The sequence below is a fragment of the Corvus moneduloides genome, chromosome 22 (assembly GCF_009650955.1).
Source record: "Corvus moneduloides isolate bCorMon1 chromosome 22, bCorMon1.pri, whole genome shotgun sequence".
In the NCBI taxonomy this organism is placed as follows: domain Eukaryota; kingdom Metazoa; phylum Chordata; class Aves; order Passeriformes; family Corvidae; genus Corvus; species Corvus moneduloides.
The window spans coordinates 7,309,340-7,330,359 of record NC_045497.1 but is presented as its reverse complement, the minus strand read 5'-3'; the positions used below and the strand labels follow the sequence as shown (position 1 = coordinate 7,330,359).

The 21,020-nt window shown below is 63.9% G+C and overlaps 3 protein-coding genes across 7 annotated transcripts in view; 2 read left to right on the top strand and 1 right to left on the bottom strand.

Moving 5' to 3' along the window:
- The window catches only part of HSPG2 (heparan sulfate proteoglycan 2), a 39,800-nt gene extending 30,963 nt beyond the window's left edge, over positions 1 to 8,837 (bottom strand). For all 4 annotated transcript variants that reach the window (XM_032131471.1, XM_032131473.1, XM_032131474.1 and 1 more), the window contains exons 1-8: positions 8,778 to 8,837; positions 3,645 to 3,774; positions 2,779 to 2,862; positions 2,249 to 2,358; positions 2,105 to 2,163; positions 1,507 to 1,667; positions 1,172 to 1,297; positions 377 to 619 (exon numbers count right to left, since the gene is read on the bottom strand). In XM_032131471.1, the coding sequence (XP_031987362.1) occupies positions 377 to 619; positions 1,172 to 1,297; positions 1,507 to 1,667; positions 2,105 to 2,163; positions 2,249 to 2,358; positions 2,779 to 2,862; positions 3,645 to 3,774; positions 8,778 to 8,837 (973 nt within the window). The remainder of the gene's footprint in view (positions 1 to 376; positions 620 to 1,171; positions 1,298 to 1,506; positions 1,668 to 2,104; positions 2,164 to 2,248; positions 2,359 to 2,778; positions 2,863 to 3,644; positions 3,775 to 8,777) is intronic.
- Positions 8,838 to 11,228: 2,391 nt separating this feature from the next.
- LOC116454723 (proproteinase E-like) lies at positions 11,229 to 14,873 on the top strand. The gene is made up of 8 exons (XM_032131644.1): positions 11,229 to 11,489; positions 11,566 to 11,642; positions 11,725 to 11,822; positions 12,506 to 12,640; positions 12,715 to 12,851; positions 13,838 to 13,983; positions 14,063 to 14,215; positions 14,790 to 14,873. Exons 1-8 carry the CDS (start codon positions 11,447 to 11,449, stop codon positions 14,805 to 14,807), a joined length of 807 nt encoding a protein of 268 aa, XP_031987535.1. The 5' UTR covers positions 11,229 to 11,446; the 3' UTR covers positions 14,808 to 14,873.
- Positions 14,874 to 17,137: 2,264 nt separating this feature from the next.
- Positions 17,138 to 20,668, top strand: TMEM269 (transmembrane protein 269). Of its 2 annotated transcripts, none has more exons than XM_032131787.1 (6): positions 17,138 to 17,421; positions 18,717 to 18,864; positions 19,830 to 19,927; positions 20,018 to 20,161; positions 20,232 to 20,432; positions 20,512 to 20,668. In XM_032131787.1, the coding sequence occupies exons 1-6, from the start codon at positions 17,397 to 17,399 to the stop codon at positions 20,637 to 20,639; spliced, it is 744 nt and encodes a 247-aa protein (XP_031987678.1). In that variant the 5' UTR covers positions 17,138 to 17,396; the 3' UTR covers positions 20,640 to 20,668. The 2 variants fall into 2 exon arrangements, 1 of the variants encoding a protein (XP_031987678.1); XR_004244199.1 differs by lacking the exon at positions 20,512 to 20,668 and adding an exon at positions 18,316 to 18,405 and having other exon boundaries at positions 17,148 to 17,421; positions 20,232 to 20,404.
- The last annotated feature ends 352 nt before the right edge of the window (positions 20,669 to 21,020 follow it).

The window sequence follows — 21,020 nt, the reverse complement described above, 5'->3', positions numbered from 1 at the left end:
TGGATTCTGCCCCTGGATCCAGCCTGTCCAGGTCCCTCTGCAGAGCCCTCCTATCCTCCAGCAGATCCACACTTGCACCCAACCCGGTGTGGATCTCAATCCCCTCACCCAGACCATCAATACAGACACTGAACGGGACTGGGCCCAGCACTGAATCCTGGGGGACACACCTGGTGACCAGACACCAGCTGGACACTGCTCCATCTCCCCGCACCCTCTGGGCCTGGCCACCAGCCAGTTCCCAGCCCAGCAAAAGTGAACCTGCCCAAGCCACGGGCTGCCAGCTTCCCCAGGCGTTTGCCGTGGGATGCAGTGTCCAAGGCTTTGCTGAAGTCTGGGTAGAGCCCTCCAAACCCTCGCTGCCCCCAGGACTCACCACAGGCGTCCTCGTCGGAGCCGTCGGCGCAGTCACGCTCTCCGTCGCACAGGTAATCCCGGGGCACGCAGCGCCCGTCCCTGCAGGCGGCCTCGCCCCCCTGGCACCCCCCGGCCGCAGGTTTCGAGGGGCGTGGGGTGACGGGGTGCAGGGGGAACGCCGGGGTGGTGCCCACGGGGACGGTGCTCAGCGGGCGCGTGGTGGCTGGGCGGGCGGTGCTGGGGGGTGGCCGTGGGGGGGGCTCTGGGGGAGATAAAAGGGGGGTTATGGGGGGATTTAGGGGGGAGTGGGGGTGAAGAGGGAGTGTTTGGGGGGGGTTGGAGGGGAGGGGTGCAAGGGAGGTTTATGGGGGGGTGTAGGGGTAAAATGGGGTGCAGAGGGGTTATAGGAGGGAAAAAGGGGAGTGAGGAGTGTTTATGGGGGCATAGGAATAAAACGGGTGTGGGGGGATTAAAGTGAGAAATGGGGGTGCAGGGGGGTATAGAGGGGTATATGAGGGAAAAGGGGGTGTGGGAAGTGTTTATGGGGTGCAGGGGGGGTTGGGGGGAAATGAGGGTGCAGTGGAGTGTAGAGGATATATGGGAAAAAGGGGATGCAGGGAATGTTTATGGGGCTGTGGGGTAAAAAGGGCACGGTGGTTAAAGAGGGAAGTGGGGATGCAGAAGGAGAGCACAGGAGGGTTATAGGCAGAAAAGGGGGTGTAGAAGGGGAGTGACGGGGCCATGGGGTGGGGAATGGGGGGCAGGGGGGGCCGGGGGAGGCAGAGGGCGTTCCAGGGGTGCCGAGCTGCCTCACCACATCCCTCCTCATCAGAGGCATCACGGCAATCGGGCCGGCGGTCGCAGCGATATTCCAGGGCCACACAGTCCCCGCTGCCACAGGAGAACTCCCCCACAGTGCAGGCACGTGGCTGGGGGGTCACTGTGGCCAGGAAGGGGACACACGGTCAGGGGGTTACCCAGAAACACCCCCCCACCCCAATTTGGTGGGGGGTTGACACACGCCAGGACGTGAGAGCCAGCAGAGTAATAGGGGTTGGGATGTGGTGCTCTGAGCCCCCCCACCCCAAACCGCTCCAGAGCACCTCAAAACCCCCTCAGGCTCCCCCCCAAGCCCTCCCCTAGGCTCACCGGCTCCCAGGCGGCGGAACTGGAAGCCATGGGGGGAGGTGAGGTAGGAGGCGATGGAGCCGCCGGCCAACAGGTCCCGCAGGACCCCCCCGAGCTGCACCTCGTCCCCATTCCCCTCTGAGCCCACATCCAGCTCCACGAACACGTCCCCATCCAGCTGCCTGGGAGACAAGGGGTCAGCACCCCAAAATAGCCACACTGCACCCCCAAATCAGCCCTGAGCCTCCAAAGTGTCCACATTGCACCCCAAGAAATCCCCATCACCTCCAATCCACCCCATCACCCCCAAAACCTCTCTGCCCTCCCAAAAGCCCCTTGTTCCACCCCAAAACTTAGTCATTGCACCCCAAAATCTCCTCACTGCACCCCAAAAGCCCTTCATTGCATCCCAAAACATCCCTATCACCTCCAACCTTCCCCATCACCTCCAAACATCTCCATCATTCCCAAAACCTCCCTGCACTCCCAAAAGCTCCTTGTTGCACCCCAAAACTTCCCCAGATGACCCCTTGCTCCCCCAGCCCCCTCTGCCCCCCCTGCTCTCCTGACCCTCCAAAACTCTCTGGGCCCCCCAGAGCCCCCCAAACCCCCCACTCACTTGATGAAGACCACACTGACCACCTGCTCCCCGGGCACTTTGTAATACTCTGACTCCAGCTGTTGGGGGGCAGAAAAGGGGGATCAGAGTGGTCCCTTGGGTGCCCTCCACCACCAGCACCCCCCGACTCCCCCCAGTCCTCACCGTATCCACCACGGCCTCAGAAATCTCCCGAAATTCCTCGGAATCAGGGTCCTCCAGCCGTGAGCTGTAGTCGATGCTGCGGGTGAAGTTCACCAGCGCCCGAAAATAAACTGGGGGTGGGGGGTGTTAGAGTTGGGGGTGGGGAGTCAAAACTGGGGGGTGGCACCTGCACACCCAAAAAATCCCCCCTGTGACCCTCATCCAGCTGTGACCCCCCCATCCAGATGTTCCTTCTGTTTGCCAGCTGTGCCCCCCCGTGTTTGGGATCCCACCCAACAAAGCACAGCAGGAAGAAAAGTGGGGGTGCAGCAAAGGCAGGTCCCCAAAAGCTGTCACTTACTGATTGGGGGGTCGTCCTCGGGCTCGGCCACCACCATGCCCGCGGGCGCGGGGCGGGGCCCGGGCGCTGTCCCCAGGGAGGAGGAGGAGGAAGAGGAAGAGGAGGAGGAGGATGAAGAGCAGACAGAGGTTGAGAGCGGTGCCAGCAGGGACCAGCCCGGGGCCAGGTGCCATCCGCAGTGTCCCCTTACCGGTGGGTGCCAGCCCGCTGTCCGGAGCTGGGGTCGCGACTGCCGGTGGCCAGGGGACACCACTGCCGTCCTCCCCGCTGCCATCTGCCATGGGCACAGCGTGAGGGTGGCACCGTCCATGGGGACCCCATGTGTGTGGTCACGCACCCAAGGTGACAAACACCCACGGGGACACCCACCCTCGGTGACACCCACCCGGTCATGGTGGCACCCAGTGCCACATTTGCCACCAAATGCCACCAGATCCCAGTGCCATCCATGACAGGGACAATGTGGTGGCACCAGGGGGGCATTCACACGTGTGACACACCCCCATGGTGGCACACACCCATGGTGGCAACCAGCTGGTGACATCTTACTGCCAGATGCCACCAGGTCCTGGTGCCATCTGCTCTGGGGACAACATGGGGGCACCCAGGGCTGTATCTACCCATGGTGACACCCACTCATGGTGACATTCACCCAGGGTGATGCTCACTCAGTGCCACACTGGCACTAGATGGCACCAGGTCCTGGTGCCACCTGCAATGGGGACAGCACAAGTGGCATCCAGAGTGGCACCCACTTATGGTGACACTCACCCAAGGTGGCATTTTCTCACCCAGTGCCACTTTACCACCAGATGCCACCAAGTCCTAGTGCCATCTGCTATGGCCACAACGTGGTGGCACCAGGGTGGCACCCACTCATGGGACACCAACCCACAGCAACACCCATTCAGAGTGACACCCACCCCTGGTGGCACCGACCCACTCAGTGCCACCTTACTACCAGGTCCCAATGCCATTAGCAGCGGGGACTCTGCAAGTGGCACCCAGGGTGGCATCTGGACCCACCCACCCTGGTGCTCCCCGGGGTCCGCTCACCTCCGGAGGCCACCAGGTCCTCGTCATCTGACAGGTGCCGGTAGTAGCGCCGCCCCTGCGTGTCCCCGACGTGATCGGCCACCGTGTCCTCGGGGAAGGCATCGGCCCAGCCGCGGGCGCCGCCGGTGACCTGGGGGATGGGGCCACCATGGGATGGGGCCACCCGCGGGACACGGCCTTGCGGGTGCCCAGCCACGTCACCCCGGGGGGGGGGGACAGGGGTGGGGGCGCGTGGCTGTGCGGTGGCGTCACCGGGAAGAGGGAGCGGGATGAGCTCATCACACCCTCCGCATTCCTGCACCGACCGGCACCGGCACCGAGACCACGGCACCGGGGCCACCAGCACCGGGGCCACCGGCACCGGGACTCGCGTGTGCGGCACGGGGGCGTGTGCCAGGGAGCCGCGGCGTGCACACGCGTGTGCAGCAACACGGGAAGTGTGTGCATACACGTCTACACTGCTCCACGTGTGCACTGGCACGGGGTGTGCTCGGTGACACGGGGACACGTGTGTCCACTGCCACTCGCAGGAAGGGACACGAGGACGCGTGTGCTGTGGGTTCGCACCGCGGTGTGCACGCACGGACACGGGAACAAGCACGCACGGTGACACACGACTGCACCAGGACGTGAGCGTGCACTGCCACACGCGTGGCCTGTCTCGGCAGCGCGCGCGCGCGCTGACACGCCGCCGTGCACGCGCATTTGCACGCTTTGTGCGATGCGCACACCCGGCCGTGCACGCGCGTTTGCACCACCACGCGTGCGCACCACGCGTGCCCCACGGCAGGCGCCCGCAGGTGACAGTGCACACACGCTGGCACCGCCACACCCGCACCCCGACACACGCGTGTGCCCCAGCTGGGTGTGCCCCCGTGCCCGCGGGTCCGTGCACACGCGTGTGCGGCGCCGCGGGTGCCCCCGCCCCGGCCCCGGCAGGAATCCGTCGCAGCAGCACTTTGCTGTGCAAACAAGCGCCGGGGGATTAGGCGAGCGCTGGGGGGGACGGGACACGGGGGGAACACGGGGAGACAAGGGGGGGACACAGGGGGGCACACGGGGCACGCGGCCGCACGCCCGCACGGATGGGGGGACCCAGCACCCGAAAGGGTCTGGCTGGGGAGGCCCCTCGTGGGTGCCCAGCCCCCTGTGCAGGGGGAAACTGAGGCACTAGGCCGTGTGTGCTGGGGGGGGGCCTCTGCTGCTCCCCACATGTGCACTGATTGTGTGGGTGCTCAGCCCCACATCCCCACACGTGTACCCGGCGTGTGGCTGCTCTGTCGCTGCCCCCACACCCGCACCGAGCCCGCGGGGGCTCAGCCCCTGCTCCCTAGCCCCCGGGTGCCCTGGGATCGCCCCCCACTCGTGCACCGAGCCGCGGGGGCTCAGCCCCGGCGCCGCAGCCCCAGCCCGGCCAGCGGAAGGGCAGCTGCGTGTCGGGTGTCCGGCAGTGTCCGAGCAGGCTCGGGGACAATCCCCCTCTCCGGTTACCGGAAGCCTCCCCGCGCCCCGGCCCCGCACCCCCGGACGCCTGGGCCCCCCCGGACACCCGGGTCCCCCCCGCTGCCGCCGGGGCACCGCGCCCGGCCGGACGCCACGGCCCCGCCGCCGCTCACATTTTCCACTCCCCGGCCCAAATCCTGCCCCGCACCCTGGGGAAAAGTGGGGGGAGGGGGCTGAGGAAGAGGAGGGTGAGGAAGCACCACCCTGCCCACCTCCCGCTCCCAAACTGCACCCCAGACTGGGGGGACACCTCAGACCCCCCCCTTATTTGGGCGTCCCCAGCCAATTTGGATGTCGTCCCCCCCAGTCCGGATGTTCCCCCGCTAAAATCTAGATGTGGCTCCTGAAATCTTGAAGTGGCCCCCAAATCTGGATGTGCCCCCCCCCGTTAATTCATCCGGGCGAGGAAGAGGAGGTGACGCAGCACAGGAATAATAACCGGGGGGGTTATTAATAGCCGCCCCCCCCGGCTTATTGTTCCCCCAAGGTCATGTGAAAAGGTGTTTCCCCCCCTCCCCCAAAAAAACCCTCCTCCCCCCTCCTGGGGGTCCCCAAGGACTGAGCCACCCCCAGTTTGGGGGATGGGGGTCACCCCAGGATTTGGGGGGGCTGCCAGCGCAGCTGGCGGGATGCTGGTCCCGGGGGGGGCACAGGCAGCTGCTCTCCCCCCCTCCCCCCCACTGCCGCCCCCGGGATTTGGGGGTGAAGCAGCTGCGGGGTCAAAGCCACAGCCGGGGAGGCAGGGGGGCCCCAAATATGTGCCCCCCCCGGCTGCATTCCTCCCTGCTGGCATTGCCTAATTTATCCCGAAAGGACTTGGACTGGGGGTGGAGGGGGGCGGGGGGGGGGCGGTGCAGTCTGGGTATTTTTGGGGTAAATGGGTTTTGGAGGGGAGTACTTTTTTTTGGTGGGGAGTGAAGCTGGGGGGATGATTTCCTGGGGGGAGACTGGTTGGGGGGGTGATGGGGTTTTTGGGAGGGAGGTGGGTTTTGGAGAGTGGAGGTGAGTGGGGGGGGGGTTTGATGGGTTTAGGGGGGGAAAATGGATTTTTGGGGGAAGGGATAAGGGGGTTTTGGGAAGGGAGATGGGCTCGGGGGGAGAGGGATTTGGGGGTGGAGATAGTTTTCTTTGGGGATAGACAGATTTTTTGGGAGGATTTTTTGGGGGAGTCGATTTTTTTTGCGGGATAACAAGTCTTCTTGGGGGAGTGTTGGGTTTTGATGGCGAGGGGGAAACCCAGGAGCGCTGGCAAGGACCCAGCGTCTGAGCTGACCTTCCTCCCCCCCTTCCTCCTCCTCCTCCTCCTCATCCCAGCCGGGCCATCTTTGGCCATGGGAGAGAGCCCAAGGCAAGAGGCCATGTGCGCGGCGGGCCCAAGGGTCCCCAAGTACCCCCAGCTAGCCCCAAGTATCCCCAGGTGGCCCCAAATGTCCCCAGGTGGCCCCAAATGTCCCCACGTGCCCCCAGGTGTGACATGAGCCTCTCCAGCAGCGCGGGGCCCCCCAAAGCGGCCTCGGCCGTGCCCCCCTCGTGCGTGCCCCGGGCACACGAGTGTGCAAGAGCGCACTCGCAAGCGGGGCGGGTGAGCGTGGGGTGTCCCCCCCCTCCCCAGCCCTTCCCCCCGGGCACGGTGATCTTATCGCACATTCCTGCTTCGCCCTCCCCTTCCCCCCCACCCCCCAATTAACCCTTCGCAGCCCTTGGGGGCGGCACCCCCGTGCCCCATCCCACGCCGGACCCCTCCGTGGGGCGCGTGGGACCCTCCCGTTTGTAGGGGGGATGTATGGCCCAACATCCCGGCGAGGGGGGTTATTGGGGTGCTCGGCCCCCAGATCCCCCCCTGTGCCTCAGCAGAATGGGGGGTGGGGGGTTGTAAAGTGGGGATCCCCCTCTTTGTCCCCGCCAGCTCCCCGGCCGTGGGTGGGAGCCCCACGGGAAGGGGGGGCCGCGCTGCCAGCATGGCCCCGAGCACAAGGCCCCCTCTGTTCTCCACCCCGGGCACCCGCCCAACCCCAAACCGCCCCCCTGCCCCCCCCCACCTCGGCCCCCCCCCCCATCGCCATCACTCCCGCACCCCACTCAAGGACCCCCCCGTAAATCGGGAGTGCGCAGCCCCACGGCGCAACCCCCCCCCCCCCGCACCCCCCCGGGGGGCACCCAGAGGTGTCACCCCCTGCCCCACTGCCCCCAGCAGGGTGGGGACCCCCCCAGGGGCACCCCCAGACGCAGCGCCCCCCCCGGGGGGTATTTTGGGACGGTTATTTTTAGGGTGACCGGCGCCGCCATCACCCTTTAAATTTAGCTGGGGCGGGGGATGGGGTGGCGTAGGGACGGGGTGGGGGAACACCCCAAAAGCAGGATGAGCCGTTATGGGTGACCTCCACCCACGGTGGGGTGTGGGGGCAAGGGGGGGCTGGACCACCATGGCTGGCTTTGTGGGGTGATGGAAACCATCCCCACCCGGGGGTCACGGGGGACCCCAATTCCCTGAAGGAACAGGGAGGGGTGATGGGGACCCCCCCGACTGGGGCGCCCCACATGGGGTCATGGGGACCCAGTTCCATAGCGGTATAGGGAGGGGTGACCCCATGTACCCCCAGTTCCTGGGGGACCTCAAGTCCCATAGGAGACAGGCAGGGGGACCCCACACATCCCATTCCCAGGCGGGACAGGGCATGGGGAGAGGGACCCCACCTCTCCTTCGGGGGGACACTGCAACTCCCAGATGGGACAGAGTGGGCCCTGGGGTCTCCACGTGACTCTGGTACAGGGGGGGACCCCCAGTCCCTTAGGGAGGGGGGAAGGGTGCCAAGGACCCCTGGTACAGGGGGGACACCCCAATCCCTTCAGGAACAGGGACCCCCACACCTCCTTGGTGTCCTGGGGGACCTCAGTTCCAATAACCCTGGGATCCCTGCACCCCCTCTGCACACGTGGAGGGACACCCCAATTTCCTGAGCGGCCGGAGCACGGTGCTGGGCCTTGCACTGGGGGGGGGAACCTCGATTCCCTTCGGGCACAGCAAAACTCCCCCAACTCCTTGAGGGGACCCCAACTCCCACAAGGATCCCCAAATCCTTCAAGAGACACAAACTCCGTGGGGGACCCCCACTCCTACAAGGATCCCCAACTTCGGGGAGGAGGTCCTAACTCCTCTAGGGGACCCCAACTCCTTCAGGGGATTCCAGCTCCGTGGTACCCAAATCCTTTAAGGGATCCCCAAATCGTGTGGGGACCCCAACTCCTTTAAGGGCCCCAAGTACTTTAAAGGATCCCAAAACCCAAAACGGGGGGATCACAACTGCTCTATGGAATTCCCGCTCCGGGGACCCCAACTCCCGTGGGGGACCCCAACTCCTACAAGGAATTCCAATTCCCGGGTCCCTGATTCCTTTCGGGGATTCCAGCTCCGCGGGGGGACTCCAACTCCTACAGGGGACTTCAACTCAACAAGAGACCCCAAGTCTGCGGGTGGAGACCCCAACTCCTTTCAGGTACCCCAAATCCTTTAGAGGTCCCCAACTCCTTCGCGGGACCCCAACTCCGGGGCCCCCAACTCCTTCCCGGGACCTCCCAGCTCGGCGGGGGGACCCCAACCCCGCGCCCTCCGCGCTCCCCGGCCCCACTCACCCCCAGGAGGGTCCCCAGCAGCAGGAGGGTCCCCAGCGCCGCCGGGCCCCGCCGCCCCATCGCCGCTCCTGCCCCGCTCCGGCCCCGCCGCGATCGCTCCGCTCGCTCCGCTCCGCTCCGCTCCGGCCGCCGCCGCCGCCCCGGGCCCGCCCCGCCCCCCCCGCCCCCCCCGGCCCGCGGGGCGGGGCCACGGAGCGCGCGCCCACGGGGGGCACGGGGGGGGCGTCAGCGGGGACACGCGGGGACACCGGGGGACAGCGCTGGGAACGCGCACCGGGACACGGGGACGCGGGGGAGCGTCAGCGGGGACACGCGGGGGCGCGGGGACACCGTGGGACAGCCCTGGGAACCTGCACGGGGACGCGGACACACGTGGGACAGCCCTGGGAACCTGCACGGGGACGCGGGGATATGAGGGACAGCCCTGGAAACTTTTGCAGGGACACGAGGGACACACGGGGGTACACGCGGGACGCAGGGACCCCGTGGGACAGCTCTGGGGTCTTGCGCTGGGACATCCCTGGGGACACCCCTGGGAACCTTTACAGGGATACGAGGAAGTTGCGGGGGGGCACGGGGAGCAACTCCGAGAGTTTATACCGGGACACGGGGTGCGTGGGGACACCCCCGGGAACTTTTAGGAGGGCACGGGGTGCGTGGGGACACCTCTGTGAAGCTGCACATGGACACACGGGGGTGAGTGGGGACACCGGGAGACACGGGTGGTCACCTCTGGAAACTTCTCCTGGGACACGGGGGTGCGTGGGGACACCGTGGGACACTCCTAGGAACTTCTATGGGAACACAAGTGTGGGGGGAGAATGGGGGTGCACCTCTAGGAACTTCTATGGAGACAAGGGGTGCAGGACATCATGGAGCACCTGTAGGAACTTTTACGGGGACAAGGGGTGTGTGGGGACACAGGGTCACCTCTGGACATTTGCAGGAGGACACGGGGGTGCGTGGGGACACTGTGGGGCACCTGTAGGAACTGTTATGGGGACACGGGGCGACATGGGGGGTCACCTCTGGGAGCTTTTACGAGGACATGGGAGCGCATGGGGACACCTTGAGACACCCCTGGGAACTTTTACAGGGTCATGGAGGTACGTGGGGACACTGGAGGGGCACGGGGGACTCCTGTGGGAACTTCCACGAGGTTTCTGGGGTGCGTGGGGACCCCACAGCCCCGCGAGCACGTGGGGAAGTTTGGGAGCAATGTGGGACACAGGGGGATTTATAGGGACTCTGGGAGTACCAGGGGGGTGTGGGGGCTATGAGGCACCAGGGGTGTAGGGTAGAGGGGGACCATGGGGGCACAGGGGGGCTATAGGGGCTATGGGGGTACTGGGGTGAGGGGCTATAGGGACACTGAGGTTTACAGGGTCTATGGGGGGGCACCAGGGACATAAGGTGATATTGGGGGGGGGGGGGCTATAGGGGCGCGGGGAGGCTGTGGGAGCTCTTGGGGCACAGGACAGTATAGGGGTATATGGGGAACACAAGAAGCATGGCAGAAATAGGGGGGCTATGGGGGCACAGGGTTTACAGGGTCTAGGGGGGGATTATGGAGGCTATGGGTTCTGGGAGGGGGTTGTCTATGAAGGCCAGATATATGTGTATGTGGGCTACCAGGGGCATAGGGCATATGGGGGGCACAGGGGCTATGGGCTCTCGGAGGGGGTGTATATGGGGGCCATAGGGGCTGTAGGGGAACATGGGGGATATGGGGATCACAAGGATTGTTGGAAGGGGCTGTGGGGGGGTAGGGGTGATAATGGGGCTATGTGGGCATGTGTGGGCACAGCTACCCCTGTGCTATGGGGGCACAGGGGTAGTTGTAGGTGCTATGGGGTCTAGGAGGAGGGATATATGGGGCCATATAGTCCATGGGGGCTATAGGGGCCATAGGGGCCAAATGGGGATGCACCAGGGGCATGGGGTCTATGGGGGGCACAAGGGATGGCTATGGGGGTCCAGGAGGGGAGGACATTTGAGGCACTGAGCCCATGAAGGCTATAGGAGCCATATGGGCACACCAAAGGCACAGGGGGTATGGGGGGACAGGGGTGGTTATAGGGGCTTGGTGGCTTGGGGGCTCTGGGGCCCAGGGCAGGGGGAGGGATATATGGGGGCCAGAGGGGCCTGAGCGGGCCACCAGGGGCTCAGGGAATATGGGGACTATGGGGGGCACGGGTGGTTACGGTGACTGTGAGGATACAGGGGGGGTGTAGGGACTCTGGGAGGCACGGAGGTGACTGTGGGGGGCACTGGGGTGGTTGTGAGGGCTATGGGGCACAGAGAGGTTAGGGGGCTATGGGGGGCACAGGGGGTGGGTCATGGGGACTAAGGGGGGCACAGGAGCAGTTAGAGGGACTGTGGGGGGCACAGGGAGACCAGAGGGCCTGTGGGGGACGTGGGACACTCGCGGGGTACACAGGGGGGTACAGAGGCAGTAGGGAGCAGCAGGGACAGGGGGGTTTGGGATCTGTAGGGTCCCCGCTGGCCGGGTGCCGGTGCCACGTCCCCCCAAGGCCAAGGTTAATGTTTAACACCCCCCCAGCCCCCAGCTGGGCACCGGGTGCCCATTCCCAGGGGTGCCCTTGGGTGCTCCCGATACCAGCGGGGATTTAAGGCTGGCGGGTGCCCGGGACGCCCACACTTGAGCCATGGCTGCGATGCTGAGCCTCGTCCTGCTGCTGGTGGCTGGCGGTGAGTGTCCCCTGACCCGCTCCGTGTCCCCAGGCTCGGGTGTGTGCTCGGTGGGTGACGGTGCCGTGCCCCGCAGGTGTCCGCGCCGCGGTGCTGCCGGACTCCCGGGTGGTCAATGGGCAAGATGCGGAGCCCTACAGCTGGCCCTGGCAGGTGAGGGGACAGGGGCACAGGGGAACGGGGTGGTGGCACCCGTGTGGGGGGACGGTGGCACCCAGCGGTGTCTCCCCCCCAGATCTCGCTGCAGTACGAGCGGGACGGGACCTTCCGCCACACCTGCGGGGGCACCTTGATCGCTGCCAACTGGGTGATGACGGCCGCGCACTGCATCTCGTGAGGGCTCCGGGGCTGGCGGTGCAGGGTGCAGGAGGGTGCTGGTGTGCAGGAAGGGGTGCGGGGTGCAGGGAGGGCTGCGGAGAGCTTCATGGAAGGGATGCGGTGTGCGGAGATAAGTGTTGGGGGGCGGAAATGGGTGTTGGACGCAGGGATGGTTGTGGGGTGCAGAAGGGCTTCAGAGTGCGGGGATGGGTGCAGGGAGGGGTGCAGGAGAGAGGGAAAGGTGCAGGGGGTGCAGGGAGAGAGTCCTGAGTGCAAGAGGGGGTTCTGGGAGCAGGGAGGGCATTCAGGGTGCAGGGATGGGGTTCAGGGTGCAGGGATGGGGTTCAGGGTGCAGGGAGGGGTTGCCACATGCATGGAAGGAGTGCCTGGATGGGGTGAAAATGCAAAGTGGGCACAGGGATGGCGTGCAGTGCAGGATGGGTGCAGGAAGGGGGCTCAGAGGGCAGGGAGGTGAATTGGGTACAGGGTGGGTGCATGGGGAGGTGCAGGGCGGGGGGTTCGGGTGCAGGAAAAGGTTCAGGGTGCAGAGAGGTGAGTTTGGGTGCGGATTTGGTGCATGGAGAGGTGCAGGGAGGGGATTTCGGGTGCAGGGCAGGGAGTTTGGTGCATGGAAGGGTCCCGAGTGCAGGAGGGATGCCGGGGGGGCCGCACCCGCTGATCCTCCCCTTTCCTGGCAGCAAATCCCGCACGTACCAGGTGGTGGTGGGCGAGTACGACATGAGCACCGGGGAGGGCCCCGAGCAGCGCATCCCCGTGAACTCCGATGACATCTTCGTGCACCCCAAGTGGCTCAGCTTCTGCGCGGCCTGCGGGTGAGCGGGGTCCCTGGGGGGCTGGGGACCCCGTGCCGCCCCCGGCGGCCCCTCTGACCCGTGTCCCCGCGCAGCAATGACATCGCCCTGCTGAAGCTGCAGCGCCCGGCCGCGCTCTCGGCGGAGGTGCAGGTGGGGCGGCTGCCGCCCGCCGGCTCCATCCTGCCCAACGGGTACCCCTGCGTGCTCAGCGGCTGGGGACGGCTCACCAGTGCGTCCGGGGGGCGGCAGGGCGGGCGGGGACGGGCGGACACGGAGGGGTGGGTGGGGAGGTGGATGGAGGCATGGAGGGATTAATGGGGAAATGGATGGGGAGGTGGAGGGTGGGGTGGGGATGCAGAAATGGGGAGAAGGATGGAGGATGGATGGGGAGATGGAGGGATGGCTGGGGACATGGGTGGGGAGGTGGGTGGAGGGATGGGTGGAGGGATGGTGAAGGGTTGAAGGGATGGATGGGGAGATGAATGGGAAGATGGAGGGAGGGAGGGAGGGAGAGAGGGAGGGAGGGAGGGAGAGAGGGAGGGAGGGAGGGAGGGAGGGAGGGATGGGGGATGGAGGGAGGGGATGAGGGATGGTTGAGAATTGGACATGGGGAATGGATGGATAGATGAGGGATGGATGGGGAGATGGAGGGAGGGATGGTTGGGGAGATGGTTGAAGGGATGGCAGGATGAGGAGATAAGGGAGGGTTGGGAGGAGGGAGAGAGGAACAGATGGAGATGAATGGGGAGATGGATGGATGGATGGATGGATGGATGGATGGATGGATGGATGGAATGGATGGTGGATGGATGGATGGATGGATGGATGGATGGATGGAATGGATGGTGGATGGATGGTGAATGGATGGATGGATGGATGGTGGATGGGTGGTGGATGGATGGTGAATGGACGGATGGATGGATGAGGGACGGATGGATGGATGGATGGGTGGATGGATGAGGGATGGATGGATGGATGGATGGATGCATGCATGCATGCATGGAAGGATGGATGGATGGTGGATGGGTGGTGGATGGATGGTGAATGGATGGATGGATGGATGAGGGATGGATGGATGCATGCATGCATGCATGCATGGATGGATGGATGAGGGATGGATGGATGCATGCATGCATGCATGCATGGATGGATGGATGGTGGATGGATGTGGGATGGAGGGCCACGGGCAGACCCCGGGGTGCTCTGATCCCACAGCTGGGGGGTCGCTGCCGGACCGGCTGCAGCAGGCGGAGCTGCCTGTGGTGGACTATGAGCACTGCTCCCAGCCCGACTGGTGGGGGGCCCTGGCCATCCGCCACACCATGATCTGCGCCGGTGGCGCCGAGAAGGCCGGATGCAACGTGGGTACCGTGCCAGGGCAGAGGGGGTACCACGCTGGGCTCCCCTGTGGTGCTGACCCTGCCTCGTCCCACACCCCAGGGCGACTCTGGGGGCCCCCTGAACTGCCAGGCCGAGGATGGGACCTGGGAGGTCCATGGCATCGCCAGCTTTGTGTCGGCCCTGGGCTGCAACGCCCCCAAGAAACCCACCGTGTTCACCCGTGTGTCTGCCTTCGAGGACTGGATCGCAGAGGTGCGCACAGGATGCCAGGGAATGGGATTCCGGGTTGTCAGGGTACAAGGGCACCAGAGAACTGGGATATCATGGTGTTGGGGTGCCAGAGAACTTGGCTACCATGGCGCTGGGGAATTGGGATGCCGTAGCAGGGTGCTGGGTACCAGGGGTCTGGGGTGCCAGGGCAATGGGGTGCTGGGTGCCAGGGCAATGGGGCACCAGGGCTCTGGGGTGCTAGGTGCCAGGGCACCAGGGGGCAAAGGGGGCAGGCTGCTGAGCCGCTGGGGTGCCATGGTGCCAGGGTATTGGTGTGCCAGGTTGTTGGGGTGCAGAGTGTTGGGGTGCCCTCATGCTGGGGTACCAGAGGACAGGGCTGTCAGCGTGCCATGGTCCCAGGTTACCAGATGTCACCATGCCACAGTGCTGGGGCAAAAGGGCTCTGGGGTGCTGGGCACTAGTGTGCCAGGCTCTTGGGGTGTTGGGATGCCATAGTGCCAAGGTGTTGGGGTGCTGGGGTGTTGGGTTATTGGAGTGTTGGGGTGTCAAGGTGTTGGGGTACTGCCCTCCCCCCTTAGAAGCTTCTCCCTTCCAGACCATGAGAGACAATTGAGCGTGGCAGCATCCTTGTCATTGACCCCCCGGCCTGGCACCGGGCAAATAAAGCACCAACAACTGGTACCAGTGTGTCCCTGTGCTGGGGAGGGGTCTGGGGGCAGCAGGGGCTGTGCCATCACCAGTGAATCGTACTGGGAGCACCCAGATGTGCCCAATGTCATGGGGATGGACACCCAGAGACACGCCAATGTCACAGGGATGGACACCCAGTGATACTCAGACACTGTGGGGATAGACACTGAGGGGTGCCCAGACACCACAGGGATGGACACCCACAGACACCCAGATCCCACAGGGATGGACACCCTCAGACACCCAGATCCCATAGGAATTGACACCCACGGACACCCAGATCCCATAGGGATGGACACCCACAGACACCCAGATCCCATAGGAATTGACACCCACGGACACCCAGATCCCATAGGGATGGACACCCACGGACACCCAGATCCCATAGGAATTGACACCCACAGACACCCAGATCCCATAGGAATTGACACCCACGGACACCCAGATCCCATAGGGATGGACACCCACAGACACCCAGATCCCATAGGAATTGACACCCATGGACACCCAGATCCCATAGGGATGGACACCCACAGACACCCAGATGCCATGGAGATGGCACCCTCAGACACCCACATCCCATAGGGATGGGCACCCAGGTGCCACGGGAATGGGCACTCTCAGACACCCCGGTGACACAGGGCCAAGCACCCCAAGGTGCCCCGTGCCATGGCACCCTGCTGCCAAAGACACCCCAAGACACATCAGTGCAGTGGCTCTGGGTGCCCTGAGGACACAGGGATGGCCTCGGTGCCCGTCAATGGGCACCCAGTGACGTCCTGTCCCCCACGGGGCTGGGCCCCCCGAGGCTCCGGGATGGCCCCCTTGGGGTGCCCCAGGGCCGGACGCCCATGATCGTGGCCCTCCTGGCCTGGCTGTCGCTTCGCAACCGCCAGCACCAGCGCGTGACCAGCGAACAAAGAGCCCTTTCACCGGTGCCCCCGCCGTGACCAGCACCCTGGGACCCCCCAACGGGGCACCCCAGGCCCTCCCCCCCACCCTGGGACCCTGCAGCCATGGGTGCTGCTGCACCCCCCAATTCCCACTGGGAGCTGGGTGGAAAATTCCAGCACCAGGCTGTATAAGTTTTATGGGCCCCTCGTCATCGTGTCCTCGGGGACCTTTGCTCTCCCGGTGGTGGCCCCGGCGTCGCCTCCCCCGGCAGCCCCTCGCTATCGCCGGCCCTTTGCTCCAGGGGAGGGAGAGGCCGAGCTCCCCCAACTCGTGACACCCTTGCACAAGTTGGGGCCACCTGGCAGAGGCCCAGGGTGGGGGACAAGGTGACCCAGCCCAGCACAGTGGGTGAGGGTGGGGGGCACCAGCTGTGACCCCGGTGCCACTGACAGGAATTGCTGATGGGATGGCACTGGGTGGTGACACCTTTTGGGTGCCATCCCTGGGGTGGCAGCGGGGTGCAGAGCAGGAGTGTGGCAGTGCCAGGGGCTGGTGTGGGGCTGTGGGACTCATGTAGATGTTGTGGGATTGGGTGTGGGTATTGTGGGATGGGTGTGGGGGTTGTGGGACTGCCGTGGGTGCTGTGAGGCCGCCACGGGTGCTACAAGTCTGGCATGAGAGCTGTGATACAGCTGGTACAGACCTGGCAGGTCCTGTGAGCCTGGCATGGGTACTGTGAGCGTGGGATGGGTGCTGTGGGTGTGGGATGGGTGCTGTGGGTGTGGGGTGGGTGCTGTGAGCCTGCCAGGGGTGCTGTGAGCTGGAAATGGGTGCTGTGAGCCTGGCACGGATGGTGCAATCCTGGGATGGGCTGTGAGAGCCTGGCATGTGTTCCATGAGTGCGGGATGGGTGCTGGAGTGTGGGATGGGTGCTGGAGTGTGGGATGGGTGCCATGAGCCGGGTGTGGGTGGTGTGAGCCTGCCGAAGGGGCTGCAAGGTTACCAAAGGTGCTGTGAGCATGGCATAGATGGCCCACACCTGGAGAAGGTGAGGAGTGAGCCTGGAATTGGTGCCGTGAGATGGATCCAGGTGTTATCAGAGTGACACTCGTGCTGTGAGTGTGATATAGGTGTTATCAGTGCCACACGGGTGCTGCCAGCCCGGTCCTGCTGTTGTGGGCACGGTGTGGGTGCTGCGAGCCTGGCACCAGCGCTGTGGCTGGGCACGGGTGCTGCGAGCCTGGCACGGGTGCTGCGAGCCTGGCATCGGCGCTGCAGGGTTGGCACAGGCACTGCAAGCCTGGCACCAGTGCTGTGAGCCTGGCGTGGGCACTGGGAGGCTGGCAGGGGTGCTGGGAGGCTGGCAGGGGCACCGCGAGCCTGGCATGGCCCCCCGGCCCCCCAGGGCAGCTCCTCCCTCGCCGGTGGTGCCAAGCGGCTGCGAACCCCCCGTGTCCGTGTCCGTGGCCTCTGGCCGGACCCACCCCCGCCGGGTGACTCAGCCCGGGAGGCTTTTCCTTATATAACGCGGCACCGCGCGGAGCCCCACGGAGCGGCCCCTGCCTCAGTTTCCCCTCGCCGGGGCGTCACTGTCACCGCTGCCACGGCCGCCGCTGCCATGTGGATGGTGTCACCGCCGGTCGGTAAGTGTCACCTGGATGCCGCTCGGCCCCTTGCGAGGTGTCCCCCATCCCTAAAAGTCATCATTTGGGGTTAGTAGAAAAATTAGGGTTACTGGGGCAGAAAACCGTAAAAAAAAAATGAATTGGCCCCCCCAAATAGGTTAACTTTGCATTTCCTGTGGCTGAACCCCTTTTCCCTGCGCCTTGGGGCGGGGGGTGAGATAGCCCCGGGGGCACAACCCCCTTGTAGCGCACCTGGGAAGAACCCAAACCACCTTGCTTCCCCCCCCCCCAGTAGCGATAAAAGCAGCGGGAGCGGCGCAGTGCTAAGGAATTCCCTCCCATCCCGGCACTTTGATTTTGGGGCGAGAAATGCCAGGAACGGGCGAGTTTGGAAGCCCCGGCAGTGCCCGGGTGCTGTGACGCTCACAGGTCCCTGGATCCGGTGCTGCGACAGCTCCGGAACATTCCCAGGGCTCCGGTCCTGCCTGGCGCTGGGAAGGGACGGCAAATCCCGAAGTCCCATTTAGCTTTCGAAGATCCCAAACTCACCAGTTTCCCCAAACTGAGGGATAAAGGTGGGGTGTAGCACCCAGCATGGCCTCAGACCCCCAAAAATCCCCGGTTCCGCTAAAGCAGGAGCGCCCGTCCCGGGGCTCAGGGGGGATTTTGCCGGCTCAGCCCGAGCCGGCGGCTCCGGGCGCGGTGTCCAAAGGTCGCTCTCGCCGCGGCGCTCGGAGCCGCCGACCCCCGAAAGCTCAGCTCTCCTGCGGTTCTTCCTGGTTTTCCCACCTGGGGAGCTGTTCTGGTGGCATTCCGGCGATGAGCCCGCGCGGGCTCGGCCCGGAGCAGCTCGGGGGGGCTCTGAGGGGGCTCGGGGGGTTTGTTTTGCTCTGACGTGCTGTTTTCTTTCAGATGAAGGATCTGCCTGGCTTTGGGACACGGCAAAAGCGGGGGGCAAAGGACAGGACCCTTAAATTCTTTCCCTAAAGCTTAGCCCGATAGGTATATAAGATCCATAGAGCTTAAACCGGGGTTGGCTTTTAGTCTAAGCTTGGGTTTGGCTTAATTTGTCTTTATTTTATTATGTTTTACGGTTCTTTTTCTTAATTTCTTTGCTTTTTTGGCCTCTTTTATTCCATTTTTGGCCGCCGGTGGGGAGCTCAGCAGCAGAGCTTGCACAAATCTACCCCCTGCTGCTTCCTAAACGGATTTTGGGGGATTTTGGTTTGAGGAGGGGGAACCCCTGCACCAACCTGCTATTTTTTGGGGGGGCTGCAGCCCCTCCCTGGTTGGAACACGGTCGGGGGTTGTAGGTATTTTCCAGTCCACCAAGAAGCTGGTGCTGAGTGAGCAAGCGGGATGGGGACGGGCACTGGAATTCCTCCGGAAAAACGCGGCCAACGGGCTCTCCGTGGCCAACCTCCTGGCTGGGCTCTCCTCCATCCTCTGCAGCGTCAACAGGTGGGGGAAACTGGGAAAAACGGGGTGAAAAATGGGGCTGGGGAGTGGGGGTCCCCCTGGTTCTGCCCTCTCTGTGGCCAAGCTGGTGGCCGGGCTCACGTCCAGCCTCTGCAGCATCAATAGCTGGGGAAAAAAAGGGGGAAATGGGATAAAAGGAGACGAAATGTGGTGAAAAAGATGCACAGAAGTGGGGGTTGCCCTGTTTTTTCTGGGAAAAGGGGGAAATGGGAGGGCAAAGATGGTAGAAAAGTGTGGTTTGCCCTGTTTGCTGGAAAAAGGAGGAAAGGGGGGCAAGAAGATGGAAATTAGGTGAAAATTGGGTAGAAAAGCAGGGGCCAGCCTGGTTTTGCTGGAAAAATGGGGGAATGGGTGAGAAACAGGGATGAAAAGTGGAGGACACCATGGTTTGGCTGTCTCCATGGTCAAAGGCTCTCTCCTTTGGCCTCTGCAGCATCAATAGATGAGGGGGGGAAATGGAGGAAATGGGCTGAAAAGGGGTGAAAAAGAGGGCTGAAAAGTGGGAATCACCCCACTTTTTCTGGAAAATGGGGAAAATGTGATGAAAAAGGGGAAAATAGGGTGGAAAAGGTGGAAATATGGTGAAAAAGAGGATTGGGAAGTATGGGTCACCCTGGATCTGCTCCCTCCATAGCCAACCTCCATATTCAGGCTCTCCTTCGTCCAAAGTTAAGTGGGGGGAAGGAGGGGAAATGGGGCAAAAAAAAAAAAAGAAAAACAGGATGAAAAAGCAGGTTGCAAAGTGGGGGTCACCCCGCTTTTGCTGGAAAAAAAGGGGAAATAGGGCAAAGATGGGATGACCAGTGGAGATCACCCCAGTTTTGCACTCTTTGTGGCCAATCTGGTGGCTGGGCTTACCTCTCCACCCTCAATAGATGAGGCAAAAAAAGGGAGAAAGGTGGTGAAAATGGGGGAGCAGGGGCTGAGAAGTGGGGTTGTTCCTCCAGGCAATACCAGCACTCCTGCTGGCTGCTGCTCCTGGGCTTCCTGCTGGATCTGGCCGACGGGGCCGTGGCCCGGCAGCTCGACGCCTGCTCGGCGCTGGGTGAGTGCATCCCCCCGGCCCAGGGGTGACCCATGGGGTGTCCCCCATGCCCGATGCCCACCTGGCCCCTGCCCCTCGCTGCCCCCACAGGTGCCAAGCTGGATGACTTTGCGGATTTCACCACGTTTGGGCTGGGCACGGCGCTGCTGCTGCAGCCCCAGGGGGTGCTGGGGGGGCTGCTGACTCTCGCCTACGTGCTGGCCGTCTTTGCCCGCCTCTGCTTCTTCTCCAGCGGTAAGATGAACCCTGGGCGTGGGGGGATTTGGGGTGCTGCCCCCCACATTGACCTCCTGGCACCCCACAGGGATCCCCTTCACCTACCGGGGGCTGCCCTGCCCCTACGCCTCAGCGCTGCTGGCCAGCACCTTCCTGCTCACCGGGGGACACGTGGCCCTGCTCCGCGTGGCCGCGGCCGCGATGATCCTGTTCATGGCCGACTGTGGCTTCTACCCCCACGACAGGGTGCTGGAGTCACAGCTCTGGAAGAAACTGGTTTATGCTGGAGGTAAGGATGGGATGAACCTGTCGGGATGGCGGTGGAAGGTGAGGAAGAGCAGATCCCCAAGGATTCTCCTGCTCCGTAGGGGTGGTGGCTGTCCTCCTGGCTCCAGCGGCGGTGGCTGCGGTTTATTGCCTGGCCTGGGCCACGTCCTACATCGTCTTTCCCTTCGCCCTCTGGAGCTGCAAGGTCCGAGCCCTCCCTAGAGCCTAGTAAAGCCTTCTTTATCCTCATCCTCCTCATCCTTGCTCCGGGTGCTGCTTCCTCCCTTTGCTCTTCCCACTGAATCTGGGTAGCAAAGGGAGCCTGCTAAGGTAAAAAAAGAGAAAGGCTCAACATCAGGGAAGCCCCAAAATCCCTATCCCTTGTGGGGGGAGGTGAGGGAACCCCTATCCCCCCACACCAACAGCAGAGACCCCCAAATCCTTGGGAAACAGGAAATTTAGGGTTTGCCCTGACAAGAGACCCCCAAGCCCTTGTCTGCACAGGAAACTGAAGTTTAGGGATCGCTCCCACTGCCCAGTGGGAATTCATTACAAAGGGAGGTTCACACTCCAAAAATGAGGAAGGCCCTCCCTGGGTGGGGGGCAGAAG